The 17,173-nt window shown below is 50.1% G+C and overlaps 1 protein-coding gene across 1 annotated transcript in view; it reads right to left on the reverse strand.

Moving 5' to 3' along the window:
* The window catches only part of LOC137342755 (V-type proton ATPase subunit d 2-like), a 51,425-nt gene extending 36,453 nt beyond the window's left edge, over positions 1-14,972 (reverse strand). Inside the window, exons 1-4 of the mRNA XM_068006931.1 lie at positions 14,614-14,972; positions 12,853-13,024; positions 10,183-10,361; positions 1,102-1,181 (exon numbers count right to left, since the gene is read on the reverse strand). Of these exons, the coding sequence (XP_067863032.1) occupies positions 1,102-1,181; positions 10,183-10,361; positions 12,853-13,024; positions 14,614-14,740 (558 nt within the window). The 5' untranslated portion in view covers positions 14,741-14,972. The remainder of the gene's footprint in view (positions 1-1,101; positions 1,182-10,182; positions 10,362-12,852; positions 13,025-14,613) is intronic.
* Positions 14,973-17,173: the final 2,201 nt, after the last annotated feature.

Consider the following 17,173-nt stretch of genomic DNA (forward strand, 5'->3'; position numbering starts at 1 on the left):
ACCCGGGAGTGAGTTACAGACTGGAATCTAATCGAGGGGTTCGGGGGGGTTTATATATAGAATAACAGATACCCGGGAGTGAGTTACAGACTGGAATCTAATCGAGGGGTTTGGGGGGTTTATATATAGAATAACAGATACCCGGGAGTGAGTTACAGACTGGGGTCTGATCGAGGGGTTCGGGGGGGTTTATATATAGAATAACAGATACCCGGGAGTGAGTTACAGACTGGAATCTAATCGAGGGGTTCGGGGGGGGTTTATATATAGAATAACAGATACCCGGGAGTGAGTTACAGACTGGGGTCTGATCGAGGGGTTCGGGGGGGTTTATATATAGAATAACAGATACCCGGGAGTGAGTTACAGACTGGGGTCTGATCGAGGGGTTCGGGGGGTTTATATATAGAATAACAGATACCCGGGAGTGAGTTACAGACTGGAATCTAATCGAGGGGTTCGGGGGGGTTTATATATAGAATAACAGATACCCGGGAGTGAGTTACAGACTGGAATCTAATCGAGGGGTTCGGGGGGGTTTATATATAGAATAACAGATACCCGGGAGTGAGTTACAGACTGGAATCTAATCGAGGGGTTCGGGGGGGTTTATATATAGAATAACAGATACTCGGGAGTGAGTTACAGACTGGAATCTAATCGAGGGGTTCGGGGGGGTTTATATATAGAATAACAGATACCCGGGAGTGAGTTACAGACTGGGGTCTGATCGAGGGGTTCGGGGGGTTTATATATAGAATAACAGATACCCGGGAGTGAGTTACAGACTGGAATCTAATCGAGGGGTTCGGGGGGGTTTATATATAGAATAACAGATACCCGGGAGTGAGTTACAGACTGGAATCTAATCGAGGGGTTCGGGGGGGTTTATATATAGAATAACAGATACCCGGGAGTGAGTTACAGACTGGAATCTAATCGAGGGGTTCGGGGGGGTTTATATATAGAATAACAGATACTCGGGAGTGAGTTACAGACTGGAATCTAATCGAGGGGTTCGGGGGGGTTTATATATAGAATAACAGATACCCGGGAGTGAGTTACAGACTGGGGTCTGATCGAGGAGTTGACTGTTGTTACCTTGTAGAGTTTATTTCGTAATATTTCGATATTGACCTCATCGAGATCGTTCTCCGAGATGCAATCTTGGAAGAAGGATGCTGGGAAAGGAAATTACTCGGTTAGTGTTCAGGCCAAGTCACTGGTTGAGTTTACTAGTAATACAGGGTTAGTGTTCAGGCCAAGTCACTGGCTGAGTTTACTGGTAATACAGGGTTAGTGTTCAGGCCAAGTCACTGGCTGAGTTTACTAGTAATACAGGGTTAGTGTTCAGGCCAAGTCACTGGCTGAGTTTACTAGTAATACAGGGTTAGTGTTCAGGCCAAGTCACTGGCTGAGTTTACTAGTAATACAGGGTTAGTGTTCAGGCCAAGTCACTGGCTGAGTTTACTAGTAATACAGGGTTAGTATTCAGGCCAAGTCACTGGCTGAGTTTACTAGTAATACAGGGTTAGTGTTCAGGCCAAGTCACTGGCTGAGTTTACTAGTAATACAGGGTTAGTGTTCAGGCCAAGTCACTGGCTGAGTTTACTAGTAATACAGGGTTAGTGTTCAGGCCAAGTCACTGGCTGAGTTTACTAGTAATACAGGGTTAGTGTTCAGGCCAAGTCACTGGCTGAGTTTACTAGTAATACAGGGTTAGTGTTCAGGCCAAGTCACTGGCTGAGTTTACTAGTAATACAGGGTTAGTGTTCAGGCCAAGTCACTGGCTGAGTTTACTAGTAATACAGGGTTAGTGTTCAGGCCAAGTCACTGGCTGAGTTTACTAGTAATACAGGGTTAGTGTTCAGGCCAAGTCACTGGCTGAGTTTACTAGTAATACAGGGTTAGTGTTCAGGCCAAGTCACTGGCTGAGTTTACTAGTAATACAGGGTTAGTATTCAGGCCAAGTCACTGGTTGAGTTTACTAGTAATACAGGGTTAGTATTCAGGCCAAGTCACTGGTTGAGTTTACTAGTAATACAGGGTTCGTATTCAGACCAAGTCACTGGTTGAGTTTACTAGTAATACAGGGTTAGTATTCAGGCCAAGTCACTGGTTGAGTTTACTAGTAATACAGGGTTAGTATTCAGGCCAAGTCACTGGTTGAGTTTACTAGTAATACAGGGTTAGTATTCAGGCCAAGTCACTGGTTGAGTTTACTAGTTAGCCATGGATGTACATCCTTCCCCTCGAGTCGAGGGTCTATCTCCTGGAGATGGGATAGATGTGATGGATTGGGGGATGGGGCAGGTGTGATGGATTGGGGGATGGGGCAGGTGTGATGGATTGGGGGATGGGGTAGGTGTGATGGATTGGGGGATGGGGCAGGTGTGATGGATTGGGGGATGGGGTAGATGTGATGGATTGGGGGATGGGGTAGATGTGATGGATTGGGGGATGGGGTAGATGTGATGGATTGGGGGATGGGGCAGGTGTGATAGATTGGGGGATGGGGTAGGTGTGTTGGATTGGGGGATGGGGTAGATGTGATGGATTGGGGGATGGGGTAGGTGTGATGGATTGGGGGATGGGGTCGGTGTGATGGATTGGGGGATGGGGTAGGTGTGTTGGATTGGGGGATGGGGTAGATGTGATGGATTGGGGGATGGGGTAGATGTGATGGATTGGGGGATGGGGTAGATGTGATGGATTGGGGGATGGGGCAGGTGTGATAGATTGGGGGATGGGGTAGGTGTGTTGGATTGGGGGATGGGGTAGATGTGATGGATTGGGGGATGGGGTAGGTGTGATGGATTGGGGGATGGGGTAGATGTGATGGATTGGGGGATGGGGTAGATGTGATGGATTGGGGGATGGGGTAGATGTGATGGATTGGGGGATGGGGTAGATGTGATGGATTGGGGGATGGGGTAGGTGTGATGGATTGGGGGATGGGGCAGGTGTGTTGGATTGGGGGATGGGGTAGATGTGATGGATTGGGGGATGGGGTAGGTGTGATGGATTGGGGGATGGGGCAGGTGTGATGGATTGGGGGATGGGGTAGATGTGATGGATTGGGGGATGGGGTAGATGTGATGGATTGGGGGATGGGGTAGGTGTGTTGGATTGGGGGATGGGGCAGGTGTGTTGGATTGGGGGATGGGGTAGATGTGATGGATTGGGGGATGGGGTAGGTGTGATGGATTGGGGGATGGGGTAGATGTGATGGATTGGGGGATGGGGTAGATGTGATGGATTGGGGGATGGGGTAGGTGTGATGGATTGGGGGATGGGGCAGGTGTGTTGGATTGGGGGATGGGGTAGATGTGATGGATTGGGGGATGGGGTAGGTGTGATGGATTGGGGGATGGGGTAGATGTGATGGATTGGGGGATGGGGTAGATGTGATGGATTGGGGGATGGGGTAGGTGTGATGGATTGGGGGATGGGGCAGGTGTGTTGGATTGGGGGATGGGGTAGATGTGATGGATTGGGGGATGGGGTAGGTGTGATGGATTGGGGGATGGGATAGATGTGATGGATTGGGGGATGGGGCAGGTGTGATGGATTGGGGGATGGGGCAGGTGTGATGGATTGGGGGATGGGGCAGGTGTGTTGGATTGGGGGATGGGGTAGATGTGATGGATTGGGGGATGGGGTAGATGTGATGGATTGGGGATGGGGCAGGTGTGATGGATTGGGGGATGGGGTAGATGTGATGGATTGGGGGATGGGGTAGATGTGTTGGATTGGGGGATGGGGTAGATGTGATGGATTGGGGGATGGGGTAGGTGTGTTGGATTGGGGGATGGGGTAGATGTGATGGATTGGGGGATGGGGTAGGTGTGTTGGATTGGGGGATGGGGTAGATGTGATGGATTGGGGGATGGGGCAGGTGTGATGGATTGGGGGATGGGGTAGATGTGTTGGATTGGGGGATGGGGTAGATGTGATGGATTGGGGGATGGGGTAGATGTGATGGATTGGGGGATGGGGCAGGTGTGATGGATTGGGGGATGGGGCAGGTGTGATGGATTGGGGGATGGGGCAGGTGGGATGGATTGGGGGATGGGGCAGGTGGGATGGATTGGGGGATGGGGTAGATGTGATGGATTGGGGGATGGGGTAGATGTGATGGATTGGGGGATGGGGTAGATGTGATGGATTGGGGGATGGGGTAGATGTGATGGATTGGGGGATGGGGCAGGTGTGATGGATTGGGGGATGGGGTAGATGTGATGGATTGGGGGATGGGGCAGGTGTGATGGATTGGGGGATGGGGCAGGTGTGATGGATTGGGGGATGGGGTAGATGTGATGGATTGGGGGATGGGGTAGATGTGATGGATTGGGGGATGGGGCAGGTGTGATGGATTGGGGGATGGGGTAGATGTGTTGGATTGGGGGATGGGGTAGATGTGATGGATTGGGGGATGGGGTAGGTGTGATGGATTGGGGGATGGGGCAGGTGTGTTGGATTGGGGGATGGGGTAGATGTGATGGATTGGGGGATGGGGTAGATGTGATGGATTGGGGGATGGGGCAGGTGCGTTGAATTGGGGGATGGGGCAGGTGTGTTGGATTGGGGGATGGGGTAGATGTGATGGATTGGGGGATGGGGCAGGTGTGATGGATTGGGGGATGGGGTAGATGTGATGGATTGGGGGATGGGGCAGGTGTGTTGGATTGGGGGATGGGGTAGGTGTGATGGATTGGGGGATGGGGCAGGTGGGATGGATTGGGGGATGGGGCAGGTGGGATGGATTGGGGGATGGGGTAGATGTGATGGATTGGGGGATGGGGTAGATGTGATGGATTGGGGGATGGGGTAGATGTGTTGGATTGGGGGATGGGGCAGGTGTGTTGGATTGGGGGATGGGGTAGGTGTGATGGATTGGGGGATGGGGTAGATGTGTTGGATTGGGGGATGGGGCAGGTGTGATGGATTGGGGGATGGGGTAGATGTGTTGGATTGGGGGATGGGGCAGGTGTGTTGGATTGGGGGATGGGGTAGGTGTGATGGATTGGGGGATGGGGCAGGTGTGATGGATTGGGGGATGGGGTAGATGTGTTGGATTGGGGGATGGGGTAGATGTGATGGATTGGGGGATGGGGCAGGTGTGATGGATTGGGGGATGGGGTAGATGTGTTGGATTGGGGGATGGGGTAGATGTGATGGATTGGGGGATGGGGCAGGTGTGATGGATTGGGGGATGGGGTAGATGTGTTGGATTGGGGGATGGGGCAGGTGTGTTGGATTGGGGGATGGGGTAGGTGTGATGGATTGGGGGATGGGGTAGATGTGTTGGATTGGGGGATGGGGTAGATGTGTTGGATTGGGGGATGGGGCAGGTGTGATGGATTGGGGGATGGGGCAGGTGTGATGGATTGGGGGATGGGGTAGGTGTGATGGATTGGGGGATGGGGTAGATGTGTTGGATTGGGGGATGGGTCGGTGTGATGGATTGGGGGATGGGGTCGGTGTGATGGATTGGGGGATGGGGTCGGTGTGATGGATTGGGGGATGGGGTAGGTGAGTTGGATTGGGGGATGGGGTAGGTGAGTTGGATTGGGAGCTGCAGTTGGTGAAGGCACCCATTGCAGGGAAATCATCTCTTGTTTGTGCCTTTGCGGCATGGTGATTACAGGCTGTGTGTTGAGGCCGACACAATGCCCGAGGTCGGGTCTGATACAGTCAGTGTCAGTTTGGCTCTGTTGGTAGTACTCTTGTTTGTGGATCAGAATATTGTGGGTTTAAGTCCTATTCCAGGAGTGCTGCACTGTCAGAAGGGCAGTAGAGGGAGTGCTGCACTGTCGGAAGGGCAGTACTGAGGGAGTGCTGCACTGTCGGAAGGGCAGTACTGAGGGAGTGCTGCACTGTCAGAGGGGCAGTACTGAGGGAGTGCTGCACTGTCAGAAGGGCAGTACTGAGGGAGTGCTGCACTGTCGGAAGGGCAGTACTGAGGGAGTGCTGCACTGTCAGAGGGGCAGTACTGAGGGAGTGCTGCACTGTCGGAAGGGCAGTACTGAGGGAGTGCTGCACTGTCAGAGGGGCAGTACTGAGGGAGTGCTGCACTGTCAGAAGGGCAGTACTGAGGGAGTGCTGCACTGTTGAAGGGGCCGTCCTTTGGACGTGATGTTAAACCGAGGTCCCGTCTGCCCTCTAAGTTGGGCGTAAAAGGTCCCATGAAAGGTCTGATTGAAAGAACAGTGAGTTGTCCCAGTGTCCTGGACAATATTCATCCCTCAACCAAAACCAGATTCACCGGTCATTTATCTCGATTTACATCGAGTTACGTGGCGTTGACAGCACAGACTCAGGGCGTTCGGCTCCGCTGGTCTATGCTGGCATTTATACTCCACATGAGCCTCCTTCCTCCCTACTTCATTTAATCCTATAATCATATCCTTCTATTCCTTTCTCCCTCATGTGATTAGCTTATGTTCTTATCTATGGGGATCAGGCAGGAAAGTGGAGTTGAGGTCAAAGATCAGCCATGATCTGATTGAATGGCGGAGCAGACTCAAGGGGCTGTATGGCCTACTCCTGCTCCTATTTCTTATCTTCTTATCTATCTTCTCCTTAAAGGCATCTGTGCTATTCCCCTCGACTACTCCATCTGGTGGTGAGTTCCACATTCTCACCACTCTCTGGGTGAAGACTTTTCTCCTGAATTCCCTATTGGATTTATTAGCGACTATTTTATATTCATGACCTCTAGTTTTGGTCTCCCCCACAAGTGGGAACAATTTCTCTCCGTCTACCCAATCAAACCCTTTGACTATCTTACAGACCTCGATCAGGTCACCCCTCAGCCTTCTCTTTTCTAGAGAAAAGAGCTCCAGACTGTTCAGCCTCTCCTCATTAAGGATATCCTCTCAGTTCTAGTATCATCCTTGTGAATCTTTTTTGCACTTTCTCCAGTGCCTCTATATCCTTTTTATAAAATGGAGACCAGAACTGTGCACAATACTCCAAGTGTGGTCTAACCAAGGTTCTATACAAGTTTAACATAACTTCTCTGCTTTTTGATTTTATCCCTCTGAAAATGAACCCAGTGCTTTGTTTGCTTTTTTTTATGGCCTTATTAACCTGCGTCGCTACTTTTAGTGATTTGTGATCTGTACCCCAGATCCCTCTGCTCCTCTACCCCATTTAGACTCTTATTTTCCAAGCAGTATGTGGCCCCCTTATTCTTCCTACCAAAATGTAATACCTCACACTTATCTATATTGAAATTCATTTGTCAATTACACGCCCATTCTGCAAGTTTATTAACGTCTTCCTGTATTTTGATGCAATCTTCCTCTGTGTTAACTATACCCCCCAATTTGGTGTAAAGCATAAATTTTGAAATTGTACTTCCGATTCCCGAATCCAAATCGTTGATGTAAATGGTGAACAACAGTGGGCCCAGCACCGATCCCTGTGGACCACCACTTCCCACCTTTTGCCAGTCTGAGTAACTAACCTTAACCCCACTCTGTTTTCTGTTTTGTAGCCAGCTTGTTATCCATTCTGCTATCTGTCACCTGACTCCACATGCTCTGACTTTAGTCATTGAAGGCCTTTTGAAAATCTAAATATATTGCATCTACTACATTACCCTTGTCTACCCTTTCTGTTACTTCCTCAAAGAATTCAATAAGGTTAGTCAAGCATGACCTTCCCTTCTGAAATCCGTGCTGACCATTCTTTATTACAGAACAATAGAAAAGATACAGCACAGAAGGGGGCCATTCGGCCCATCGTGTCCGTGCCGGCTCGAAGAACAACCAGGTGCCCATTCTAATCCCACCTTCCATCACCCGGTCCGTAGCCCTGCAGCTTACAGCACTTTAGGTGCAGGTCCAGGTACTTTTTAAAAGAGTTGAGGGTCCCTGCCTCTACCACCAATTCGGGCAGCGAATTCCAAACACCCACCACCCTCTGGGTAAAAAAGTTTTTCCTCCTGTCCCCTCTAATCCTTCCGCCAATCAGCTTAAATCTATGTCCTCTAGTTCTTGAACTCTCCGCTAGGGGAAACAGGTACTTCCTGTCTACTCTATCTGGGCCCCTCATAATTTTGTACACCTCAATCAAGTCTCCCCTCAGCCTCCTCTGCTCCAAGGAAAACAACCCCAGCCTATCCAATCTCTCCTCATAGCTGCAATTTTCAAGCCCTGGCAACATTCTTGTAAATCTTCTCTGCACTCTCTCCACAGCAATTACGTCCTTCCTGTAATGTGGTGACCAGAACTGCGCACAATACTTCAGCTGTGGCCTTACCAGCGTTTTATACAGTTCCATCATTACATCCCTGCTTTTGTATTCTATACCTCGGCTAATAACAGAGAGCATTCCGTATGCCTTCTTCACAACCTTATCTACCTGTACTGCCACCTTCAGGGACCTGTGCACATGCACTCCAAGGTCTCTCACTTCCTCTACCCCTCTCAATATATTCCCGTTTACTGCGTATTCCCTTTTACTGTTTGCCCTCCCTAAGTGCATTACCTCACACTTCTCCGGGTTGAACTCCATTTGCCACTTTTCCGCCCACTCCACCAACCCATTGATATCTTCTTGGAGTCCACAGCTATCCTCTTCCCTATTAACTACACAGTTAATTTTTGTGTCATCTGCAAATTTGCAATCATTCCCCCTACATTCAAGTCCAAATCATTAATATATACCACAAACAGCAAGGGACCCAACACTGAGCCCTGTGGTACATCACTGGAAACGGATTTCCATTCGCAAAGACATCCATCGACTTTTACCCTTTGTTTCCTGTTACTGAGCCAATTTTGGATCCAATTCGCCACATTTCCCTGTATCCCATGGGCTTTTACCTTTCTGACCAGTCTGCCATGTGGGACCTTGTCAAATGCCTTACTAAAATCCATGTAGACAACATCCACTGCACTACCCTCATCAATCCTCCTCGTCACTTCCTCAAAGAATTTAATCAGATTTGTACGGCATGACCTTCCCTGAACAAATCCATGCTGACTATCCCTGATTAAACCATGCCTTTCCAAGTGACCGTTTATCCTATCTCTCAGTATTGATTCTAATAGTTTGCCCACCACCGAGGTAAGACTGACCGGCCTATAATTGTTCAGCCTTTCCCTCGTACCCTTTTTAAACAATGGTACTATGTTTGCAGTCTTCCAGTTCTCCGGTACCTCCCCTGTATCTAGTGAGGATTGGAAAATGATCCTCAGAGCATCCGCTATTTCCTCCCTGGCTTCCTTCAATAGCCTGGGAAACAATCCATCCGGCCCTGGTGACTTATCAACTTTCAAGGATTCCAGTCCCTCTAGTACTTCCTCTCTCGTTATGTTTACCTTATCCAATATTTCACACCTCTCCTCTTTAACTACTACGTCCGGATCATCCCTTTCCTTTGTGAATACGGAGACAAAATATTAATTTAAAACCCTACCCACATCCTCTGCTTCTACACACAAGTTACCCTTATCATCCCTGATAGGATAGCTAAGGAAAAGGTGGGACCTATTATATTTTCGGTTTCTAGATGTTTTTCTGTTACATCTTTGAGTAAAGATTCCATTATCTTTCCTACTACTGACATTAAGCTAATTGGTCTATAGTTCCCTGGACTTGTTCTATCTCCCTTTTTAAATATAAGAATCACATTCGCTGTCTGCCAGTCCTCTCGCACTGTTCTCTTTTCTAATTGATTTTTATATATATGTAATAGTGTCTGTGCTATCTCCTCCCTAACTTCTTTTAATATGCGCGGATACAATCCATCCGGACCAGGGGTTTTATCCTCTCTAAGTTTGATTAGTTTATCAATTATCCCCCACCTTTCTATCTTAAATGTCTTTCTATCTTTTTTGATCTCTTCTTCTCATGTCATGCCCACCATGTTGGCCTCCCTGGTAAATACTGAGGCAAAGTAATTATGTAATATTTCTGCCATTTCGTGTGAGTTTATTGTGTGTATCCCTTAGTGGCCCTATCACTATCCCAGTATGACACAGTGTGAGATGCTCAGACCCCTGTACTGACCAGTACACTCAGACCCCTGTACTGACCAGTACACTCAGGCCCTGCATCCTATGATAGTGGAGCTGCTCCAGGCTAATGATCAGTGATTTGACTTTGATGGTTCTGAACTCAAGCTTTTCTGTTCCGGGGAGGGGGGTCAGCGAGTCTGTCTCCTACCGAGAGGTGTATCGACCAGTATGGCGTTGTAGAGTTCAGCCGGGGTCTGGGCAATGTGAACGGCCTCCATCTGCTCAAAGCTGCCCAAGGGATGGCATTTGGGAAGGAGCTCGGAGATTGGTCTCTGGTGCAGCGTGCCCGTAATCAGCAAGATAACATTGTCAATCATGTAGCTGTACCTATAAAACCAGAACAGCCAATGGGCATGAGATACACTGATTTCCACAGCAATTAATAAGATCACCGGTGAAGAAGAGCTGAGCTCCAGTACTGGAGGAATCGGAAAATTCACATCAAAAATCGATACCCAGTGCAGCCCGGCACAGGCAGTGCAGCCTAATGTAGCCCAATCAATCACTCACTCACTGTCACTCACTCACTCACTGTCACTCACTCACTCACTGTCACTCACTCACTCACTGTCAATCACTCACTCACTGTCAATCACTCACTCACTGTCACTCACTCACTCACTGTCAATCACTCACTCACTGTCAATCACTCACTCACTGTCACTCACTCACTCACTGTCACTCACTCACTCACTGTCAATCACTCACTCACTGTCAATCACTCACTCACTGTCACTCACTCACTCACTGTCAATCACTCACTCACTGTCAATCACTCACTCACTGTCACTCACTCACTCACTGTCACTCACTCACTCACTGTCAATCACTCACTCACTGTCACTCACTCACTCACTGTCACTCACTCACTCACTGTCACTCACTCACTCACTGTCAATCACTCACTCACTGTCAATCACTCACTCACTCACTCAGTCACTCACTGTCACTCACTCACTCACTGTCAATCACTCACTCACTGTCAATCACTCACTCACTGTCAATCACTCACTCACTGTCACTCACTCACTCACTGTCAATCACTCACTCACTGTCAATCACTCACTCACTGTCACTCACTCACTCACTGTCAATCACTCACTCACTGTCACTCACTCACTCACTGTCAATCACTCACTCACTGTCACTCACTCACTGTCACTCACTCACTGTCAATCACTCACTCACTGTCACTCACTCACTCACTGTCACTCACTCACTCACTCACTGTCACTCACTCACTGTCACTCACTCACTGTCACTCACTCACTGTCACTCACTCACTGTCACTCACTGTCAATCACTCACTCACTGTCACTCACTCACTCACTGTCACTCACTCACTCACTGTCACTCACTCACTCACTGTCAATCACTCACTCACTGTCACTCACTCACTCACTGTCACTCACTCACTCACTGTCACTCACTCACTCACTGTCAATCACTCACTCACTGTCACTCACTCACTCACTGTCACTCACTCACTGTCACTCACTCACTCACTGTCACTCACTCACTCACTGTCAATCACTCACTCACTGTCAATCACTCACTCACTGTCACTCACTCACTCACTGACTGTCAATCACTCACTGACTGTCAATCACTCACTCACTGTCACTCACTCACTCACTCACTCACTGTCACTCACTCACTCACTGTCAATCACTCACTCACTGTCACTCACTCACTCACTGTCACTCACTCACTGTCAATCACTCACTCACTCACTGTCAATCACTCACTCACTGTCACTCACTCACTCACTGTCAATCACTCACTCACTGTCAATCACTCAGTCACTCACTGTCAATCACTCACTCACTGTCAATCACTCACTGTCACTCACTCACTCACTGTCAATCACTCACTCACTCACTCAGTCACTCACTCACTCACTCACTCACTGTCACTCACTCACTCACTGTCACTCACTCACTCACTGTCACTCACTCACTCACTGTCACTCACTCACTGTCAATCACTCACTCACTGTCAATCACTCACTCACTGTCACTCACTCACTGTCAATCACTCACTCACTCAGTCACTCACTGTCACTCACTCACTGTCACTCACTCACTCACTGTCAATCACTCACTCATTGTCACTCACTCACTCACTGTCACTCACTCACTGTCAATCACTCACTGTCAATCACTCACTCACTGTCACTCACTCACTCACTGTCAATCACTCACTCACTCACTCACTCACTGTCACTCACTCACTCACTCACTGTCAATCACTCACTCACTGTCAATCACTCACTCACTGTCAATCACTCACTCACTCACTCAGTCACTCACTGTCAATCACTCACTCACTGTCACTCACTCACTCACTGTCACTCACTCACTCACTCACTGTCACTCACTCACTGTCAATCACTCACTCACTGTCAATCACTCACTCACTCACTCACTGTCAATCACTCACTGTCAATCACTCACTCACTGTCAATCACTCACTCATTGTCAATCACTCACTCACTCAGTCACTCACTGTCAATCACTCACTCACTCACTCACTGTCAATCACTCACTCACTGTCACTCACTCACTGTCAATCACTCACTCACTCAGTCACTCACTGTCAATCACTCACTCACTCACTCACTGTCAATCACTCACTCACTGTCACTCACTCACTCACTGTCACTCACTCACTCACTCACTGTCACTCACTTTTTCTGCCAGTACGCACTGAGCAATGTCACTATTATTAATTAAATATGGATTCCCTCAGACATGCTTTAACTGCCTGTTTTAAATGTTAATGTGACAGCAAATTGCGGAGAGCCCCCGTTACTAACGTGATGTAATCGAGGAAGGTGGAGAGCGGCTGCAAGGCGTGATTCCGCAGGTAGACGAATTCTAGCAGCAGTTTTTGCTTCAGTTTATCGTCAATCACAGAGACGGTGAGAGGGCCCATTTCATTGGACAAGAAGCTGCCATAGTCTGTGCTCTGGAGATGGAGCTTCAAATCTGCAGAAACACAGCAAGTGCCGCCCTGGTTAGACAAGGGTTAAATCCACAGCAAACAGCTCAACAATGCTCAATACACACGAAACAGCAGATGGAATTTCATTACACGCAAGAGTATTAACCCTCGCTGGGACTGTCTGCAGCACAGACCCGGAGAGAGATACAGACCCAAGGGGGAGAGGTACAGACCCAGGGGAGAGAGATACAGACCCAGGGGAGAGAGGTACAGACCCAGGGGAGAGAGAGGTACAGACCCAGGGGAGAGAGGTACAGACCCAGGGGAGAGAAAGGTACAGACCCAGGGGAGAGAAAGGTACAGACCCAGGGGTGAGAGGTACAGACCCAGGGGAGAGAGAGGTACAGACCCAGGGGAGAGAGAGGTACAGACCCAGGGGAGAGAGAGGTACAGACCCAGGGGAGAGAGGTACAGACCCAGGGGAGAGAAAGGTACAGACCCAGGGGAGAGAGGTACAGACCCAGGGGTGAGAGGTACAGACCCAGGGGAGAGAGAGGTACAGACCCAGGGGAGAGAGAGGTACAGACCCAGGGGAGAGAGAGGTACAGACCCAGGGGAGAGAGAGGTACAGATCCAGGGGAGAGAAAGGTACAGACCCAGGGGTGAGAGGTACAGACCCAGGGGAGAGAAAGGTACAGACCCAGGGGAGAGAGAGGTACAGACCCAGGGGAGAGAGGTACAGACCCAGAGGTGAGAGAGGTACAGACCCAGGGGAGAGAGGTACAGACCCAGGGGAGAGAGAGGTACAGACCCAGGGGAGAGAGAGGTACAGACCCAGGGGAGAGAGGTACAGACCCAGGGGAGAGAGGTACAGACCCAGAGGTGAGAGAGGTACAGACCCAGGGGAGAGAGAGGTACAGACCCAGGGGAGAGAGGTACAGACCCAGAGGTGAGAGAGGTACAGACCCAGAGGTGAGAGAGGTACAGACCCAGGGGAGAGAGAGGTACAGACCCAGGGGAGAGAGGTACAGACCCAGAGGAGAGAGGTTCAGACCCAGGGGAGAGAGAGGTACAGACCCAGGGGAGAGAGAGGTACAGACCCAGGGGAGAGAGGTACAGACCCAGAGGAGAGAGGTACAGACCCAGGGGAGAGAGAGGTACAGACCCTCTTCCCTCTAATGCTGTAGACAGGATATCCCCAGGCAGCCTCTGCCCCCACCTCTATTATAAGTGAGTATATTTGAGGCAGGTTTGCTGTGTTCTTCCAGGGATCCTGCTTCGCGTCTCTGCCCAGCGCCGGCATGGATCAGGATCGCCCTCCGATAGCAAATCCACATCCTGCCCACACTCAGTGACTGGGCACACACATGAGGAACAGCATGGTACTGGGAAAGGCCCTCGAGAACTGTCCAACTCTCCCAGTGAGAGTAAGGAGAGAACTCATTTAAAAAGTACTTGGATGAGCACTTCAATTGCCATAACCCACAGGGCTACGGACCAAACACTGGAAAGTGCGATTAAGCTCGATAGCTATTTTCCAGCTGGCACGGACACAATGGGCCGAATGGCCTCCTTCTGGGCCGTAATTTTCTATGATTCTATGATAACTGAAAAAAGTTCAGCAGAAACTCACCCTCTAGAGTCTCGCACTGCACCAGGTTGAGGAAATCTGCCTGTTTCAAGATGCCACCTTTAAACCCTCTGACCAGCCCTTCCAGGTAGCCGCACTCCACATTAAAATAAAACTCTGCAAAATCCATCTTTCAATTAAGTGTTTGCAGCTCTTGTTTTGGGGGTTGCGTCTCTCCCCTGGGTCTGTACCTCTCTCCCCTGGGTCTGTGCCTCTCTCCCCTAAGTCTGAACCTCTCTCCCCTGGGTCTGAACCTCTCTCCCCTGGGTCTGTACCTCTCTCCCCTGGGTCTGTGCTGCTCTCCCCTGGGTCTGTGCCTCTCTCCCCTGGGTCTGTGCTGCTCTCCCCTGGGTCTGTGCCTCTATCTTTCTCACACTGAAGCTGGTAATAATATCACCAGCAGGACCAGATGGAGTCGGGTGTTTCTGGGCGAGTCTGGCTGTTTGTGTTTTGCACAATATTTCCCAAAGACCAATCAAAATCTCCTCATCCCTTCCCCCCCCAAACTTGCTGTGAATTCCTCACCCAGGGGCAGGTGTGTGCAGAGTATTGAGCTGAAGTTGGCTTCCAGTCATTATCTGGTTCTCCTCCAGTTCACACTGACCCAAGGTGATCCAGGCCGGTTTCTAAGCTGACTGCTCCACATCTTTCTGTGTGGGACTGACTTCAAACCAGTCCTTCCCTCAGGGAACAACACAGTGAATCACAGCCGAGAGCAGAGATGGGAGGAGTGTGTTAGAGAGGGGCAGTGAGATGGGCTGGGAAGGGTGTGAAGCAAGTTAGAGAGGGGCTGGGATTAGGGGGTGCAGGTTAGAGAGGGGCTGGGATTATGGGGTGCAGGTTAGAGAGGGACTGGGATTAGGGGGTGCAGGTTAGAGAGGGACTGGGATTATGGGGTGCAGGTTAGAGAGGGACTGGGATTAGGGGGTGCAGGTTAGAGAGGGACTGGGATTAGGGGGTGCAGGTTAGAGAGGGACTGGGATTATGGGGTGCAGGTTAGAGAGGGACTGGGATTATGGGGTGCAGGTTAGAGAGGGGCTGGGATTAGGGGGTGCAGGTTAGAGAGGGACTGGGATTATGGGGTGCAGGTTAGAGAGGGACTGGGATTAGGGGGTGCAGGTTAGAGAGGGACTGGGATTAGGGGGTGCCGGTTAGAGAGGGACTGGGATTAGGGGGTGCAGGTTAGAGAGGGACTGGGATTATGGGGTGCAGGTTAGAGAGGGACTGGGATTAGGGGGCACAGGTTAGAGAGGGGCTGCGATCAGGGGGTGCAGGTTAGAGAGGGGCTGCGATCAGGGGGTGCAGGTTGGGGGAGGGGCTGGGATTATGGGGTGCCGGTTGGGGGAGGGGCTGGGATTAGCGGGTGTGGGTTCGGGGGGAGTGGGATTAGGGGGTGAGGGTTCGGGGGGGCTGGGATTAGGGGGTGTGGGTTCGGGGGGGCTGGGATTAGGGGGTGTGGGTTCGGGGGGGCTGGGATTAGGGGGTGTGGGTTCGGGGGGGCTGGGATTAGGGGGTGTGGGTTAGATGCAGATTTCTTCCTACTTTCAGGATTCAATTTAATCCAACCTACGAGACTTGTTAATGACTCCAACAAACCACTGTGGGAACAGGTACATTGGTCATAATTACAACAGATTTATTAACTATTTTACATTCAGTACAAAGAAGTAATACTTATCAAGTCGATAGTCGGCAGTCTGTTCCTTGGACCCTCGGCCGACCTCCTCTGTCCGCCCGTGGCGCGGCCTCTCTTCCTCCGCCATGTTCTGTTGACTGAAGATTCTCTTCTTTCTTTCCTCTGGGTTTTTCAGGCTGCCCTGCTGTTCAACAGCTGTTCTTTTATACCCATTTCCCCCTCTTGCGCCTACGTGGCAGCTGGTAGCCGCCTGGGCTATCTCACCCTCGATGTTAATCATCATCAATAGTACCTTCTATCCCGTTATCATCCCTGTTCCTGCTTTTCGTAGATTGAGCTATTCCTTATCTGAGAACTTTGCACAGTCTTTACATTCGTGACTGCAAATGTCTTTTGCTTCAGTGATAAGGGATGTTTTACATGTTCTAGATGTTTCAGACCCCTTTACTTTGTAACTTAATTAATGTCCTGTCTCCTGCCATCTGCTCGTTTTTAATAGAACACGACTTTAACAGCAGGTTGGCTGAATTCACTGTATTGCTTTGCTTCTCGGCCTCAATACCATCTTTAACTAAACTTAAAAACATTACAATCTCACCATGCAGGTAAGATCCATCTTACATAGAGAGGGGCTGGGATTAGGGGTCATAGGTTAGAGAGGGGCTGGGATTAGGGGTCATAGGTTAGAGAGGGGCTGGGATTAGGGGTCATAGGTTAGAGAGGGGCTGGGATTAGGGGTCATAGGTTAGAGAGGGGCTGGGATTGGGGGTCGTGGGTTAGAGGGGGGCTGGGATTGGGGGTCGTGGGTTAGAGAGGGGCTGGGATTGGGGGTCGAGGGTTAGAGAGGGGCTGGGATTGGGGGTCGTGGGTTAGAGGGGGGCTGGGATTGGGGGTCGTGGGTTAGAGGGGGGCTGGGATTGGGGGTCG

This window comes from Heptranchias perlo, chromosome 26 (assembly GCF_035084215.1).
Source record: "Heptranchias perlo isolate sHepPer1 chromosome 26, sHepPer1.hap1, whole genome shotgun sequence".
NCBI classification, from domain to species: Eukaryota; Metazoa; Chordata; class Chondrichthyes; order Hexanchiformes; family Hexanchidae; genus Heptranchias; species Heptranchias perlo.